At 53.5% G+C, this 14,053-nt stretch overlaps 1 protein-coding gene across 1 annotated transcript; it reads left to right on the forward strand.

Moving 5' to 3' along the window:
- The first annotated feature begins 752 nt into the window (after positions 1-752).
- KRT72 (keratin 72) lies at positions 753-12,733 on the forward strand. Its single transcript, XM_086713307.1, has 9 exons — positions 753-1,283; positions 3,165-3,379; positions 6,057-6,117; positions 6,467-6,562; positions 7,249-7,413; positions 7,989-8,114; positions 10,509-10,729; positions 11,360-11,394; positions 12,154-12,733. Exons 1-9 carry the CDS (start codon positions 825-827, stop codon positions 12,342-12,344), a joined length of 1,569 nt encoding a protein of 522 aa, XP_086569433.1. The 5' UTR covers positions 753-824; the 3' UTR covers positions 12,345-12,733.
- The last annotated feature ends 1,320 nt before the right edge of the window (positions 12,734-14,053 follow it).

Below are 14,053 nucleotides of genomic sequence, written 5' to 3' on the forward strand. Positions count from 1 at the left end.
TCAAAGTAAAAGAAAACACGCAAATCCCACGAAAGACCATCTTCCTAAAGCTTTCTTGTTCCATCTCCTCTAGCATCTCCCTCACTTTTATTCCAGAAGTGTTTTTGGAGAACCCTTTTAGCTCTGGCCCAAAGTCCTCACCCTCCACCTCTTGTGACCAGAGCTCCCACTGGCCTTAACTTTGTCACTGTGTCTGATCTGCCTCAACAGACGTAGAATTCCTTGTAGACAGACCAGAAATCTCCACCCTCTGGGACTTCCTTCCAGTACTCAGGTCAGAGCCGTCTTTATCCAGAAGCCTTGGGAAAGCAGCAGCCCACAAGCTAAGGATGATTCTCTGGAATATTCTTGACCCTGTTCATGTCCTTCGGAAGCAGAACCCGCCTGGCCATCTGCTCCATTGTACCACACCCCTCCACCTCTAAAGGGTGTCTCCCCGCAACCCCAGCCAGACCCACTGGAAGCTTCCACCACAGATCTTGACAGTGATAACCCCAGTAATTGGAGGACAGCAAGTGAAGATAAGGTAGCCAAATTATTATAATGCAGGAGGTGAGCAAACCAAATGCGGGGTTCCGAGCCATTTTATAGGGGATTCATGGGGAGTTCACGGTTGGGGGGTGGGGGGGAGACAAATCTCAGGGAGAGGTGGTAATCTCCTATACGGAGAGGCCCCAGGTGGCTAATAGGTGTTCCCGACCTACAAATTAGGCTGCCTCCAGCCGCCTATTTAAGGGGCTGGGGGCGAGCCAGGCCGACCAGCGCAGCCGGCCTCCGCGCCCCTATCCCGCGTTCCGCACGCGCCCGCACCCGGTCCCCACAGCATGAGCCGCCAGCTGCACCAGCGCCCCGCGGGCGAGCGCCCCAGCTTCAGCGGCTGCTCGGCCGTCATCGCGGGCCGGGTCAGCGGCAGCTCCGCCTCGTTCCGGGCCGGCGTCAAGAGCACGGCGGCCTTCGGCAGCCGCAGCCTCTTCAGCCTGGGGGGCGGCCGGCGCCTGGCTCTGTGCGCCGCGGCCGGCCGGGGCGGCGCCTACGCGCTGGGCCACTGCTCCGGCACCGGCGGCCGGCTGGGCGGCTTCGTGGGCACCGTCTTCGGCAGCGCCGGGCTGGGGCCCGCGTGCCCGTCCGTGTGCCCACCCGGCGGCATCCCTCAGGTCACCGTCAACAAGAGCCTCCTGGCCCCCCTCCACGTGGAGCTGGACCCCGAGATCCAGAAGGTGCGCGCCCAGGAGCGGGAGCAGATCAAGGCGCTGAACAATAAGTTCGCCTCCTTCATCGACAAGGTGGGTCCTCAGGCATCTGTGCGGCCTTGCGTTGGTGACCAGTGTGCACCGGGGTGCTGGCTCTGCCACTGACAGCTATGTGAAAACTTGGGCCAGCCGGTTATCCTTTCTGGGCTTCCCTTGGCTCTTCTGTAAAATGGGCACACTGTGGCTCTTACCCCACATGAGGATGTGAGGGTGAATTGGATGTTTCTAAAGTGCTTGGAACAGTGCTAGGCACCCCCACCCCCCGACCCACGACCCATGGTAAACAGAAGCTTCATTTTATCCTTGTGGACAAGACCCGGGGTCGGAACGGGGTGCGCCACAGGCAGGAGACTTGTGAAATGGCCCTCTGAGAGCTCTCAATTATCACACAAGGAGATGGGTACATATATCCAGGACAGGAGCACAAGAGGGACACTGACCAGGGAGTATCACAGGACGTGATGCTTGGTGAAGGGAAAGGACTTAACAAAGTCGGAGGTAGGATGGGGGTATAAGCCAGGAAGGTGTCTAGAGGAGAGGAAAGAAAAGGACCAGAGGGGCGCCTGGGTGGCGCAGTCGGTTAAGCGGCCGACTTCAGCCAGGTCACGATCTCGCGGTCCGTGAGTTCGAGCCCGGCGTCGGGCTCTGGGCTGATGGCTCAGAGCCTGGAGCCTGTTTCCGATTCTGTGTCTCCCTCTCTCTCTGCCCCTCCCCCGTTCATGCTCTGTCTCTCTCTGTCCCAAAAATAAATAAAAACGTTGAAAAAAAAAAAAAAAAAAGAAAAGAAAAGGACCAGAAAACTGAAAGCTGGGGCTGGGGGTGGGGGAGGGGAGAAGGGAGATTGAGAAGGAGGGCATGTTGAGTTACAGGTGTGCATTCTCTATGTGTCTGTGGGGATGGGAGCATGCGGAGGTTAAAAGGGAAGCTGTCTCTGGTGACTCAGAGGCAGTGACCCCAAAGAATGAAGAGGAGAGAAGGAGTGTGCTTCTGTATCCAACCTGGGGCAGAAGGTCTAGGCCATGAGTCACAGGGGACATAATACTGACAAGAGCTGATGTTACTCAGTGCCCGGTGCTGTCCCAAGGGGTTCCCATATATCAACACACAACCCGTGATTGTGTTATCATTCTGCCTTGCGGATGAGGAAACCAACATGGCAGGAGGCCAGTAAACATGCCCAGGCTGATAGAACAGCAACAGAGGACTGTGTCCCTCACCGCTGTGCTCAGGAAGAGGAAGGAAGTGGTTGGAGGGGAGAGGGAAGGACTGGAAGAAACAGAGCTACTGTCCCAGAGGACAGGGCTCATTTTCCTGTTCAAAGTCTGTTCTTCCCCCTCATGTTTCCTTCTCTCCCTCAAGCTAGAGGTAGGGAAGAAGAGGAAGGCTAGCGAGTAGCAGAGGCTTGAAGTTACTGAGCCCAAACATGTAAGACTTTTGGTCAAGTATGAAGGAACCTTCTAAAGATGTGAGAACCCGCTTTGAAATGAAAACCGAAGAAACCAACCAAGAGCAACTTAGGTTGCAGATAAGAGAGAACGTGTTAATGGCCAGAGTGACTTTCCAATGCCATTCCCCACCCCTGCACTGTTCCTCCCTTGCTTCCCATCTTCCTTCACTCTGAAAACACCAGCATTTACAGCAAAAGAAGCTACTTCCATCACATGATAACTCACGGTGGCAGTTATAGCACTGCGTAAGCCTACTTCCCGATTTCTTTTAGACTCAATCTGATTTCTCGTCTTGGAGACCCAGAAAGGCACGTCCCCCTGGCTGAATCCATTCTCTGATGAGTCTTGCTCTTTCCTCCCTCCCATCCAAGACCGACTGTATCTGACTTCTGGGGCCCTCTCTCCCCACTGTGGAGAGGCAAGAACAGAAGGGGGATTCTGTGCTATGACCACCTTTGGGTTCCAGGTGCGGTTCCTGGAACAGCAGAACCAGGTGCTGGAGACCAAGTGGAACCTGCTGCAGCAGTTAGACCTGAACAACTGCAGGAAGAACCTGGAGTCCATTTATGAGGGCTACATCAGCAACCTCCGGAAGCAGCTGGAGACACAGACAGGCGACAGGGTGCGGCTGGACTCGGAGCTGAGAAGCATGCAGGATTTGGTGGAGGACTACAAGAAGAGGTGAGTGGAGAGGCGGAGAATCCGCCACTGGAGGGTCTTGATGACAGATTGAGGTTTCGATTTGCAGCCAGCATTTTTGCCTTCTTAGGTCCTTTGCTGATACCATGTGTGATTTCCTTTCCCCTGGGGAGGAAGGGAGATCCAGACAGGTTGAGACATAGGAAGAGAAAGGATCTCTACCCAAAGTGGTGCCCTGAATCGCCTAGGAAATGGTGTGCCCATTCTCACATTGGAAATGGAGACATGGGGACAAGAGGGCTGTCTCAAAACCAGATGGACAGCCCAGGTGGCATTGTAGCTCCTCCTGTGTGAGGGGCCTTCCACAGGAGTACCTAGGATGTGAGCCATCACGCCAATCCCAGAGCAAAACCTAAAGCTGAGCGAACAAGGGTTTTAAAAACTTTTTTCATGCTGCGGCATATCTGTGCTGCTGAATCCCATTAATTTCCCCCAGGCTTGAGCCATCCCGGCTCAGTGTGATCTGGTATTTTGGAAGCTGGCTTTCAGGTGCCAGGATCTCTAGGGAAAGATGACTTCTTCCACAATTCAAGGGGATGGAGATGGTCAGAGCCAAGTGATTTCTCTTGCTCCATGTTCGGTCTGCCTGTCCACCCCTGTTCTGAAGTAGTCCCAAGTGGAACTCTGCCCTGAGACCTGCGTGGAATCCTGAGGGAGGAGGTGACATAGTCTATAGTGCTGAAAGCACACAGATTATGGGGACAGGCTTAAAGAACACGCTCAGAGAGCCCCCAGGCAGTGGAAATGAATACAGTGTGAACTGAGACTGAGTGGCGTTAAGATGGAAATGCCACCCCATTGGATATTTGGGTAGAATTCTGGAGGAAAAGAGGGGATTTCCAGGCAGAGCCCAGATGTCCAGATCAGAAGCATCCAAAGATCATGCTGCCTCTGGGCTTTTCAGACCAGGGAAGCCATGGTGTTCTGGAGTCACCACCATGACCATGAGTCACTCAGTCCTCTGAGAACTTCAGCTTTAATATTTATAAAATTCAGATACTGCTGCCTGCCTCGCCACTTGCACGAGCTGTTGAGAGAGGGTAATGCCAGAAAGTAATGTATTAACAGCTCTTAAAAGAACCAAAGTGCTAGGCAACACTAAGGCCTTGTGTCCTGATGTCACTGAGATCCTAGCTTTACTATTAACTAGCTTTATGTCTTTGCCTCATGTATAAAATTGGGAGATGATAATAATAGAGGCTATTTCTCAGGATTACCGTGGGGATGAAATGAAATAATGAAATGAATTGGGAACTATTGTAAAATCCACTTGGCAAGGAATGAAAGTCTACATCTTGTACAGTAGGTTATTGGAAGCATTCAAGATTAAAGTGATAGAGATTTAATATAATTAATATGTCTGTGTTCTAAAACAAAAAATCAATATGCATTTGGCTGTGGCTTAACTTTTATGTATGCATTATAATGTATTTTGTAAATTATAAGTTAGTTCCAAAGTCAATAGTGCTATGAGATGCGTTCTTTTTCTTTATAAAAGGGTGTAGATGTGTATGTTCTGCTGTTTGGTTTCTAGAAGTACCTAATGAAAAATTATGGCCAAATGAACGTGATTAATTTTGATAGCCATCATGATCAAACTTTTTCTATGTATTTTATGGAATAGAAAGATCGGCTAAAAACTAATTGGTCTGCAACTAGGGTATGCTCTTACTTGTTAACGGGAGGAAGAAAGATGGAATATTTTCTAAGATAATGTGAGATAATGATAAATTGTAATAGAAACAACTATTTGATAAAAAGAGGTATTCAATTGTCTTTTAAGTAACCCACATGGAATCTGAGATAAATCGTATCAACTGTTTTTTATGTATTTTATCCATGTGACTGACAAAATCCGGCAGGTTCAGAAAATGTGCCAGTCACATTTTAAAATAACCCACTTCACTAACCTGTACTACTTGAGTCATTCAGCAGGCCTTTTTCCCCCTTGGCAGCCAGTGGCATGCCTTAGGAAGAAGGGAAAAGCTGAAATGGATTGCTCGTGTTAAATCATGTGGAAACAAGCCATTTTCTAGCATTAATTAAGATTCATTATTCAACATTCTTTGACAACAGTGAGAGGTGACATAGGTCTTTGAGTCATCTATACTCTTGTCTCCCCAATCTATGATATATCTGCATGAAGAACATCCAGTCCTATCCAAGCATCCTGTTTCTAAGACCTTGCTTCATCTGGAACAGAAATATGTATATATATATATAAAAAAAACCCAGTAGAAACAACTCGAAGGTGGGGATAGTGTTTTGTTTGGTGCCTGGGACGTTTTGCACCATGGGCTAATGCACTGTGCTAAGGGGCCGGATGGCAGAAGGGGTGCGTCTTTCTGCTGTCAGGAGGGTGGGGGTAGTTGTGAAACAGAGGAGGGACAGTGAAGCCCCCCACAGGTGCATTCTAGGGCAGCTGCACGGCAGGATAGGTCACATGTGAACGAAGGAGCTGGATGTGAATTCCTTTAAACCTGTTCCCGTCACGTCCCCTTTAGAAGGCTGTGCATGCCCCAAGGGTACGTGAACCCCAGTTTGTAGGCCACTGCCACGCAGCTCTGGGCATGGAGGTGATCACCAACTGCTCAGGGAGCATTTGCAGAACTGAATTATCCCAGTGGCAACGCCACCTCCGTTCTCTTGCCGCACACAGGTATGAGGTGGAGATTAACCGACGCACAGCTGCTGAGAATGAGTTTGTGGTGCTCAAGAAGGTAAGAGGGGAGCAGGAAGGGCTGGAGGAGGCCTAGGGAAGCTCCCTGAACATCTGACACAGTGATGTCGGTAGGCTGAGGAAAGGGTGACCGGGGTTCTAATTTCCCTGCTCTCCTAAGTCCCCTTGCCTGGGATGCATGCTCCCAGAACCTGCCACCTTCCAGACCACACATTTCGCCACACTTCTGGCACGGCCATCGCCCCGCGCATTGGATGGTTTGCTCTCAGCAGCCGGGCCTCCCTGTGGAGGCCAGGGAGAGGGGAGTAGAGCCCGTAGGGAACCTGAGGCTCCTTGTGGCAGGGAGGGAGGGCAGGGGAAGGCAGCTGGCTCCTCTCTGTGTCCCCCAGGACGTGGATGCCGCCTACATGAACAAGGTTGAGCTCCAGGCCAAGGTGGACTCCCTGACGGATGAGATCAAATTCTTCAAGTGCCTCTATGAAGGGGTAAGGATATCGCTGAGCTCTCCTGTGTGGTCTGTGCTACTCACAAGTGGCTTCTGGCCCTCGGCCTGCATGGACGTGTCGACCGAAGGTTGGCAGCTCAGTGCAGCTGACGTTTGCTGAGCAATGAGGTGGGCTTGAGGAGGGCCTGATGGAGAATAAGTGATCCCTGTCTTCCAGGAAGTCCCAGTCCGATAGGGAAAACAACCTGCAGATGAGCTCTGGCGGGGAGCAGAGGAAGGTATAGAGAGTTCTGCCTGAGCCGCCAGGGAAGGTTCCCAGAGAAGGATGAGGAAAATCTCAGGGGGTGCTGAGAATGGCACAGGGGTCTCGCCTGAGGGAGCTGGATGCGTGGCCTGAGTTGTGCTAAACCGTGAGGGGCCTGGGGAAGGGAAGGCGGCCGGTGATCCTAGAGAAGCTCTGTGTGCCACGCTCAGATCTAATATTCCGGATGAAGTCATAGAGTGTGGAATAGGGGTAGGTGCAGGCCTGAGTGCATGATGGAGAGGGCAGTCCCACCTTGGGGCTGAAAGCCCAACGCGCTCCCCTCGTGCCTGGCACACACCGGCACTGGTAGGCTCTGTGGAAGGCTGAGGGAGGGCAGTGAGGGATTGGCCAGGGAGGGTTGGGAGATGTGCTCTCTTCATGGGGATCCTCTAACTGGCTCCACTTCCCTAACTGTTGTCCAGGAGATCGCTCAGATGCAGTCCCACATCAGCGACACATCTGTCATCCTGTCCATGGACAACAACCGGGACCTGAACTTGGACAGCATCATCGACGAGGTCCGCGCCCAGTACGAGGAGATCGCCCTGAAGAGCAAGACCGAGGCCGAGGCCCTGTACCAGACCAAGGTGGGCTGTGTGCCGGGTGTGCAAGGCCCAGTGACTACGGCTGCCACTCTCTCCTCGTGTGTGCATGTGCATGTGTGTGTGTATTGGGCTGGGTTGAGACCTCTTTTATCTTGGAGTTGAGCCTTGTGGAAAGGCCCCCCTGTGGTCCAGGGAGGGCAACCACAGCTTTGGCATGTGTTAGGGGCATATATGGGCTTGGCTGTTGGCCCTAGCTGACAGCAGAGGTCACATGAGCCACAACCCAGGGAAGACTCTGTCAGTTTCTGTGGGTAATCCATCCATCTTGGCTTTTCTTTGTGTTCCCAACTTCGTAGAACTCCACCAAGGCTCTCACCCTTGTGGACCTGAGGACCCTGTTGAGCTGGAGCAGGGCCTTCCTGTCTGAAAGGAAAGGGTGGTCTCTCTCTCCCTTTTCCTTCCCTCCTAGTCCCTCCCCCCCATCTCTCCTCCTAGTACCTTTGCTGCTTGGGCAGTGAGAACAGCATGTGGTCCCCCTCCCCCTCTCCATGCTCAGGACCCTTGGGAGGTGAATTCCCAATGGTCCTCTGCTCCTCCTTCTCGCCCCCCAACGTCAGATCCAAGAACTGCAGGTCACAGCGGGCCAACAAGGGGACGACCTCAAACTCACCAAGGCTGAGATCTCAGAGCTCAACCGCCTGATCCAGAGGATCCGCTCAGAGATAGGGAATGTGAAGAAGCAGGTGGGTTCCATGAAATGAGTCAGCTGACGGGCTGTCTTGAGCACCAAGGGTATGAGGCTAAATACGGAACAAGGATAAGACATGGTCCGTCCTGAAGGCATTTACAGTCCAGGAAGAGAGAATAGTCTGAACCCGTATAGAAGGATGAAGCATTCCACCCACTGTGAAACATGCTTCCTAAGGGCTGTAGGGGTCCGGAGTGGCCAGAGCGGAATGAAGACCCCAGGGAGGCTTCCTACAGGAGGTGGGAGGGTATGGGCAGATAGGAGAGGGAAGGGGTCCTGGTGAGGGAGCCGGCATGAGCAATGGATCCAAGGTGGGCGCTGCATGGCATGTGTGCAGGGGTGAGAGGCACCTAGCTCAAGCACAAGTTCTGTGATGGGTGGGGTGCGAGGGGGCGGGCCCCCACCGGGTAGCACGGGGCAGATTATGGGCACCTGTGAAGCTGGGCAGTGGAGTTGAGACCCGACACAGTAGGTGAAAAGGAGGTTTCATGTGATGATGAATCGGTGCCAGAGGAAGGAGAGCCCAGCAGTGGAATTTAGGAGAATGGGAGAGAAAGAGCTTTCCAGCGTAGACTTGGCCTAGGGCTCTGCTCTGTGTTTGCACCCTGCTGTGGCAGTGCTGTGTGTGGTGGCCTGGCACTGAGTGACCCCATGACCCCAGGTGCATCATTTGGGTTATCTGAGTCTGTAGGAAGCAAACCCAGGAAATTCCCAGAGTTGGTGGAGGCTGGCACAAAGGCTTCCTGGGCAAGTCAAGTGGCCCTGTCCCCTTGTCCTCTTCTTTATAGACCCCTCCCTTCCCTACACACACACACACACACACACACACACACACACACACATACACACGCTCTTCTTCTGTGCACCAGGCTCCTGGCAGCTGAAAGAAAAAAAACCACATTACACAAGAACTCATGGCGTTTTTCATTTAATCAAGGTCTGCATACATGAAAGAAAAACAACAAGGTGTTTGAAGCTGCCCTCAAGTATCAGATTATAATGTGTAGCTGGCAAAATGCCGTGTGTTCACGGTTGGGTGAGCTTATTACCAGAAAGTGACGTCTGCAATCAGAACACCACCTAGGAGGTCAGGGAAGATGTCCTCCGTGGGGGAGCCCATGGGGGTCACTCTCGATGCTTGGTCCCCTTGAAGCTCCTCCAGAGGGCCCTCACTCAGGGTGCTTTCTGGCCCTCTGGCCTTCCCACCAAAGAAGCACATAGTTTCACCTGCAGACTGTCTTGACATTTGCTGACCCCAGGATCCATGGGATGATTGTTGTCAAGGATGCCCCAATTTCATGCCCTCTCCCCTCACGCCACATTCACGAGACCCAGAAGCCTCCTGGGCTCACCGTGCGGGACCTCAGTCAGTGAAAAGGAGCAGAGGCCAGCTTGGCAGAATTTGGCACACTTTCCTGTCAGACAGGAAGGCCCTGCCCCAGCCCAACAGAGTGTATTGCCACGCCCTGAATGATTAGACCTCCACAGTCCCGAGGATGGGACGTGGTCTTCTGTGGTCGGGTGGCTGGGTCCTGAGGCTGTGAGCCACTCACCCGAAAACACTATGGGTGTTTGCACGGCTGGGGGCCTGCCCGGCACAGGGGTGGTGCCGGCTGGACCGCAATCTAGAATTCCGTCTGGCCTTAGCATCAGCTGCTTTCCTTGGGGTGAAGCAAATTTGACTGCAGAGGAAGGGGACACACCAGAACAGAGAGGCCGGAGTTTTAGATCCCACCAAAACCTTGGCCTAGTGATGGAACGCACACCAAGACTAAGAGGTCCAAAAGCCCACGGCAGCCGTCCGGGACCATGGCCGCAGCCCAGAGCCTCATCTGCAGTTTTATATTGCACGTTAGCCTCCACCTGACAGCAGCTGCCTGCCCACTTGGGAAACCTGGTAACAAGAGTATCTTTTGAGGCTATTACTCCCCTAGGGTGATGCTCTTTGGAATTTTGGAGGCCAGACTCAGTGTGGCAGGTTTACTGGACAGAAATTTCATCAGTAAGGAACTTTATTAATCCCTCTTTTTTTTTTTTTTTTTTTTTTTGGTTTTTGTCTTGGGTTGGCATTAGAATCTTGCAGCCAGTGTTACAGACCAGGAGGGAGAGGGCAGGGGCCACAGGCCCAGGGAGCTTGCCTTCTCAGTGCCCTTCCTCCTCTTTCCCAAGGTAGGGAAGCTCCAGCTTCACATGCCAACGCATGAGTGGAGGTGAGCCACGCTGGAGTTAGGAGAAAGGACAGATTCATCTGTAGCAATGTCCAAAGCGGGGGACACTGGGAGGACCTCAGAGCATTTACTATCGGTCAGGACCAAATGAGGGGAAGGTGTCTGAGCAGGATCTCAGAACTGCGTTCTGGCTCAAAGCGCTGGATGCACTTGCTCCGCAGTGCTCTAACCTGGAGACGGCCATCGCTGATGCCGAGCAGCGGGGCGACTGCGCCCTGAAGGACGCCCGGGCCAAGCTGGATGAGCTGGAGGCCGCCCTGCACCAGGCCAAGGAGGAGCTGGCCCGGATGCTGCGGGAGTACCAGGAGCTCATGAGCACGAAGCTGGCCCTGGACGTGGAGATCGCTACCTACCGCAAGCTGCTGGAGGGTGAAGAGTGCAGGTGGGGGGCCAGATATCTCTAATCTGGAACAGTTTCCCGTCTGCGTGAGTAGGAAGATTCAGGGCAAACAGTTTGGGTCGGTTCAGGTCCTACTGAGGCAATGGGTTTGACATGGTGCAGTAGGAAAGACCAAAGTTAGACTCTAGGAAGGACTGAGTTGTAAAAATCCCAGAGAGGTAGTGGGAGAGGAAATATTAACATCTGTAGCGGTTGCAAAACAGAGTGTCCCTGGCCCTTTGTGCTGCGCGCTTGAGGGTGAGTCGGGGGAGGGGGCGGGCAGGATGGCTTCCAAGAGTCATCTGAGTGCAAGGTAACTCTGGCAAAGCCTGAGGCCCTGCGAGGATGTGAGCTCGTTCCTCTTGACTGTGTGAGACCACTGGCATAATAGAGGGGAGCAGGGACATGATCACTCCAGCCACCAGACCACTCCAGAGCCGCTCTGATGGAGAAGGGAGCCTTCACAGCAGATTTTTTTGTCTCTGTTCCTTTCCGGAGAGGTCCCGCTGGGGTGTGTGGGAAGAAGGGATGGATGGGCAGTGTGCATTCTGAGGGGCATCCCTGTGACCCCCTGGATAGATGCAGTGCTGCTTTACAGAGGGTTTATCTGCCTCCCCCACTTTCTCTCTCCAGGATGTCCGGGGAACACCCCAGTTCCGTGAGCATCTGTAAGTACCAGGACCTGGTTCTGCCCTTGGTCACCTACCAGAAGTCTGAGCCTCCAATTCCATGACACCAGAGAGAAGTCAGGACAGCAGGGAGGGTTCAGGACAGATGTAGGGGTGTGAAGAGGCTTTAGTAGCCAATGAGAAGCAGCGGATGGAGAAAAATAATAATACCGTGAAAGACAGAAGCACAATCCATGGAAAGATCAAATGATGCCCAGTAGTGGATAATCCAAACGCCTCTTGTAAGCATGAGGCTTCCTGGAGACATTCTATTGATCTTGAGACCAGCGCACAATCAAGGCTCTAGCTTGCAGTCGGTGGGGTGGGGAGGGGGGTGGGGGGGGGTAGTGGTGCTGGGGGTGGTGGGGGCTGGGGGGAGCCTGAGGGCAGGACTGTGGAAGGAGCTGAAACAGGCTGGAAAGCTAGGGACGGTGCAGGGGAGTTACTGTGTGTGTGTGGGGGGGGGGGTACTCCAGCAGCCCCTTCCTTGGGGGCCGCACCGAAGGGTCTTTGTTCCTGTGGGGGAAGGTCCCTGCCAGAGCTCGCTGGAGCTCTAAGTGTGTCGCTGGTGGATGGACGCAGACCGATAGGACAGGGTCTAATACGTGCGGCCAAATACTTGAAAAATGATCAGTGCTGCTGAAAACCTCTTTGTAAACTAAAAGCACACTGCAGAGAGAATCTGTCCCCAGGGGGAGGGAATTGAAGGAGTGGCCGGGATGCCACAGGCCAGGGGTCTTCTCTTCCCCCCTGTTCCAGCTGTGATCAGCAGCACTGGCGCTGGGGCAGGAGGGGCTGGCTTCAGCGTGGGCTTCGGCGCCTCGAGCAGTTATGGCTTTAAACCCGCGGCCGTGGACGTCAAAACCAAAGGCAACTGCGGCAGCGAGTTCAAGGATCCCCTGCCCAAGACCTCAGGCAGCAGCTGTGCAACCAAAAAGGCCTCGAGATGAAGGGCTGTGTGCAGAAAGCTGCAGAACCCGTCTGCTCCACCCCCACTCCCTGCCCGCCCCCACCCTGTCCCAGCCTTGAAGTGCTTCCTCTGGAGCCCCAGTCCCTGAGCCGTCCCCTGTCCCTGTGGTCCGGGTGGTGCACGCTCTTTTGTGGGAAGTCCGGTCACGAGTGCCCTCGGTGACCTCCTTCTTGGCCATTTATCATTGGGTCGCTGCCCCCAGTGCAGAGATAACGCATCTACGTAGGAGGTTTCCCCCTGGCCAGGTGTGAGCCCCTCTGTCCCCATGCCTTTCTTGGGCCTTTGCGGCCCAGGGGGTCTCTCTGTCCTCTGCTTCGGGTCATGTCCGGTTCTCCGCTTCTCCTGCAATAAATGATCAGTGCCATTTGATTCCCGTGTTGAATCTGTTGCCCAGGAAGTTGACGTTGGCAGCGCCCCTTCTAAAGTTCCTCGGTCTAATTCTGGGGTGCCAGGCCCGACGTGGGTCTCTGCCGTCTGGTTGTGGCCAGGTAGGTACTGCTGAGGGCAGCTCCTGGTCAGCAGCTGGGGTTTGTTTCTGACATGCCTCTGGACAGGCTCTGCTTCCGGGGCACCGGGGCACCTGTGCACACAGTGTGAGGTGGGCACTATCACCCCTGTTGCAGACAGGCTCACATCGCGGTCACGCCAGGACGCTCAGGCACGCGAGCTTCGGCGTGGCTTCTCGCCCGGGTTCTCAAAGGCACCCACGCTAAGTGCCTCTTATTTCCTTCTTTTTCGTTACCTCCTCACTCTCCTGCCAACCCACCTTAACTCTGCTGCCCCACCGAGGGCCTCTTTCTGTTTTTCCAGCCGATTCTTTTCCACCCCAAAGTTTGAGGCTTGCCTGTGTGTACGTTTCTGGATGCGTCGGATCTGTTGGGCGCAGAAAGTAGCGGCTCACTGAACCAGTCTTCAGGTACTGGGAATACTGGAGTAAACAAACAGGCACAGACTGTGTTCTCAACAGAGCTTACAGCCGATGAGAAGAGTGAAACCACGCAACTAACAGAGACATCCACAACACACGGTCAAGCAGTGATTATTGCCACGAGTGGAAATTAAGTGAAGGAAGAAGGGTGCTCTCTGAGGCACGCGCGTGTCTCTGCAGGGGTGTTGTTTTCTCGGATTCAGTTCCCACCGTTGGTTCCAGCAAGGTGCTAAGAGTGAGACCACCTTCCAGGGATGAGCCTTGTTTGAGGGGGGCATTCGAGGTGCCCAATGACGCCTTCTCCTCCCACATCATCCCTAGCTTTAACCTTGGTTTTTCTTTCCAGCGGGCCAGGACTTTTCATACCCAAGGATCTTTGCAAATATGATTTTTTTCACTTGCAGGTGCCCGTGCCCCATTTAGGGAAAGTCTGCGCTCATCCTTTGTGGCCTGGCTGAAATGCCACCTCCCACGTTCATGCTTTTTCTGGTCCCTCCTGGCAGACTCCATCAAAGTCATTGAACATTAAATGAGAGGGAACATTAGAGCTGGTGGCCAGACAGTTCTCCCTGTCCCCTTACTTAAAAAAAAAAAAAAAATGTTTATTTACTCATTTTGAGAGAGAGAGAGAGAGAGCACAAATGTGAGTAGGGGAGACACAGAGAGAGGAGAGAGAATCCCAAGCAGCCTCCATATTGTCAGCATGGTGCCCGACATGGGGCTCGACATGGGCTTGATTCCACGAAAGGTGAGATCATGAC

The sequence above is a fragment of the Puma concolor genome, chromosome B4 (assembly GCF_028749965.1).
Source record: "Puma concolor isolate L17-30 chromosome B4, mPumCon1.1.hap2, whole genome shotgun sequence".
Classification (NCBI taxonomy): domain Eukaryota; kingdom Metazoa; phylum Chordata; class Mammalia; order Carnivora; family Felidae; genus Puma; species Puma concolor.

What these genes read in the sequence shown, in the direction of transcription:
- KRT72 (XM_086713307.1), top strand. Translation starts at nt 825, where the DNA reads ATGAGCCGCCAGCTGCACCAGCGCCCCGCGGGCGAGCGCCCCAGCTTC. An exon ending in AGGCCCTGTACCAGACCAAG is followed by an intron (nt 7,414 to 7,988) that starts GTGGGCTGTGTG and finishes CCCCAACGTCAG; the next exon opens with ATCCAAGAACTGCAGGTCAC. An exon ending in CCCCAGTTCCGTGAGCATCT is followed by an intron (nt 11,395 to 12,153) that starts GTAAGTACCAGG and finishes CCCCTGTTCCAG; the next exon opens with CTGTGATCAGCAGCACTGGC.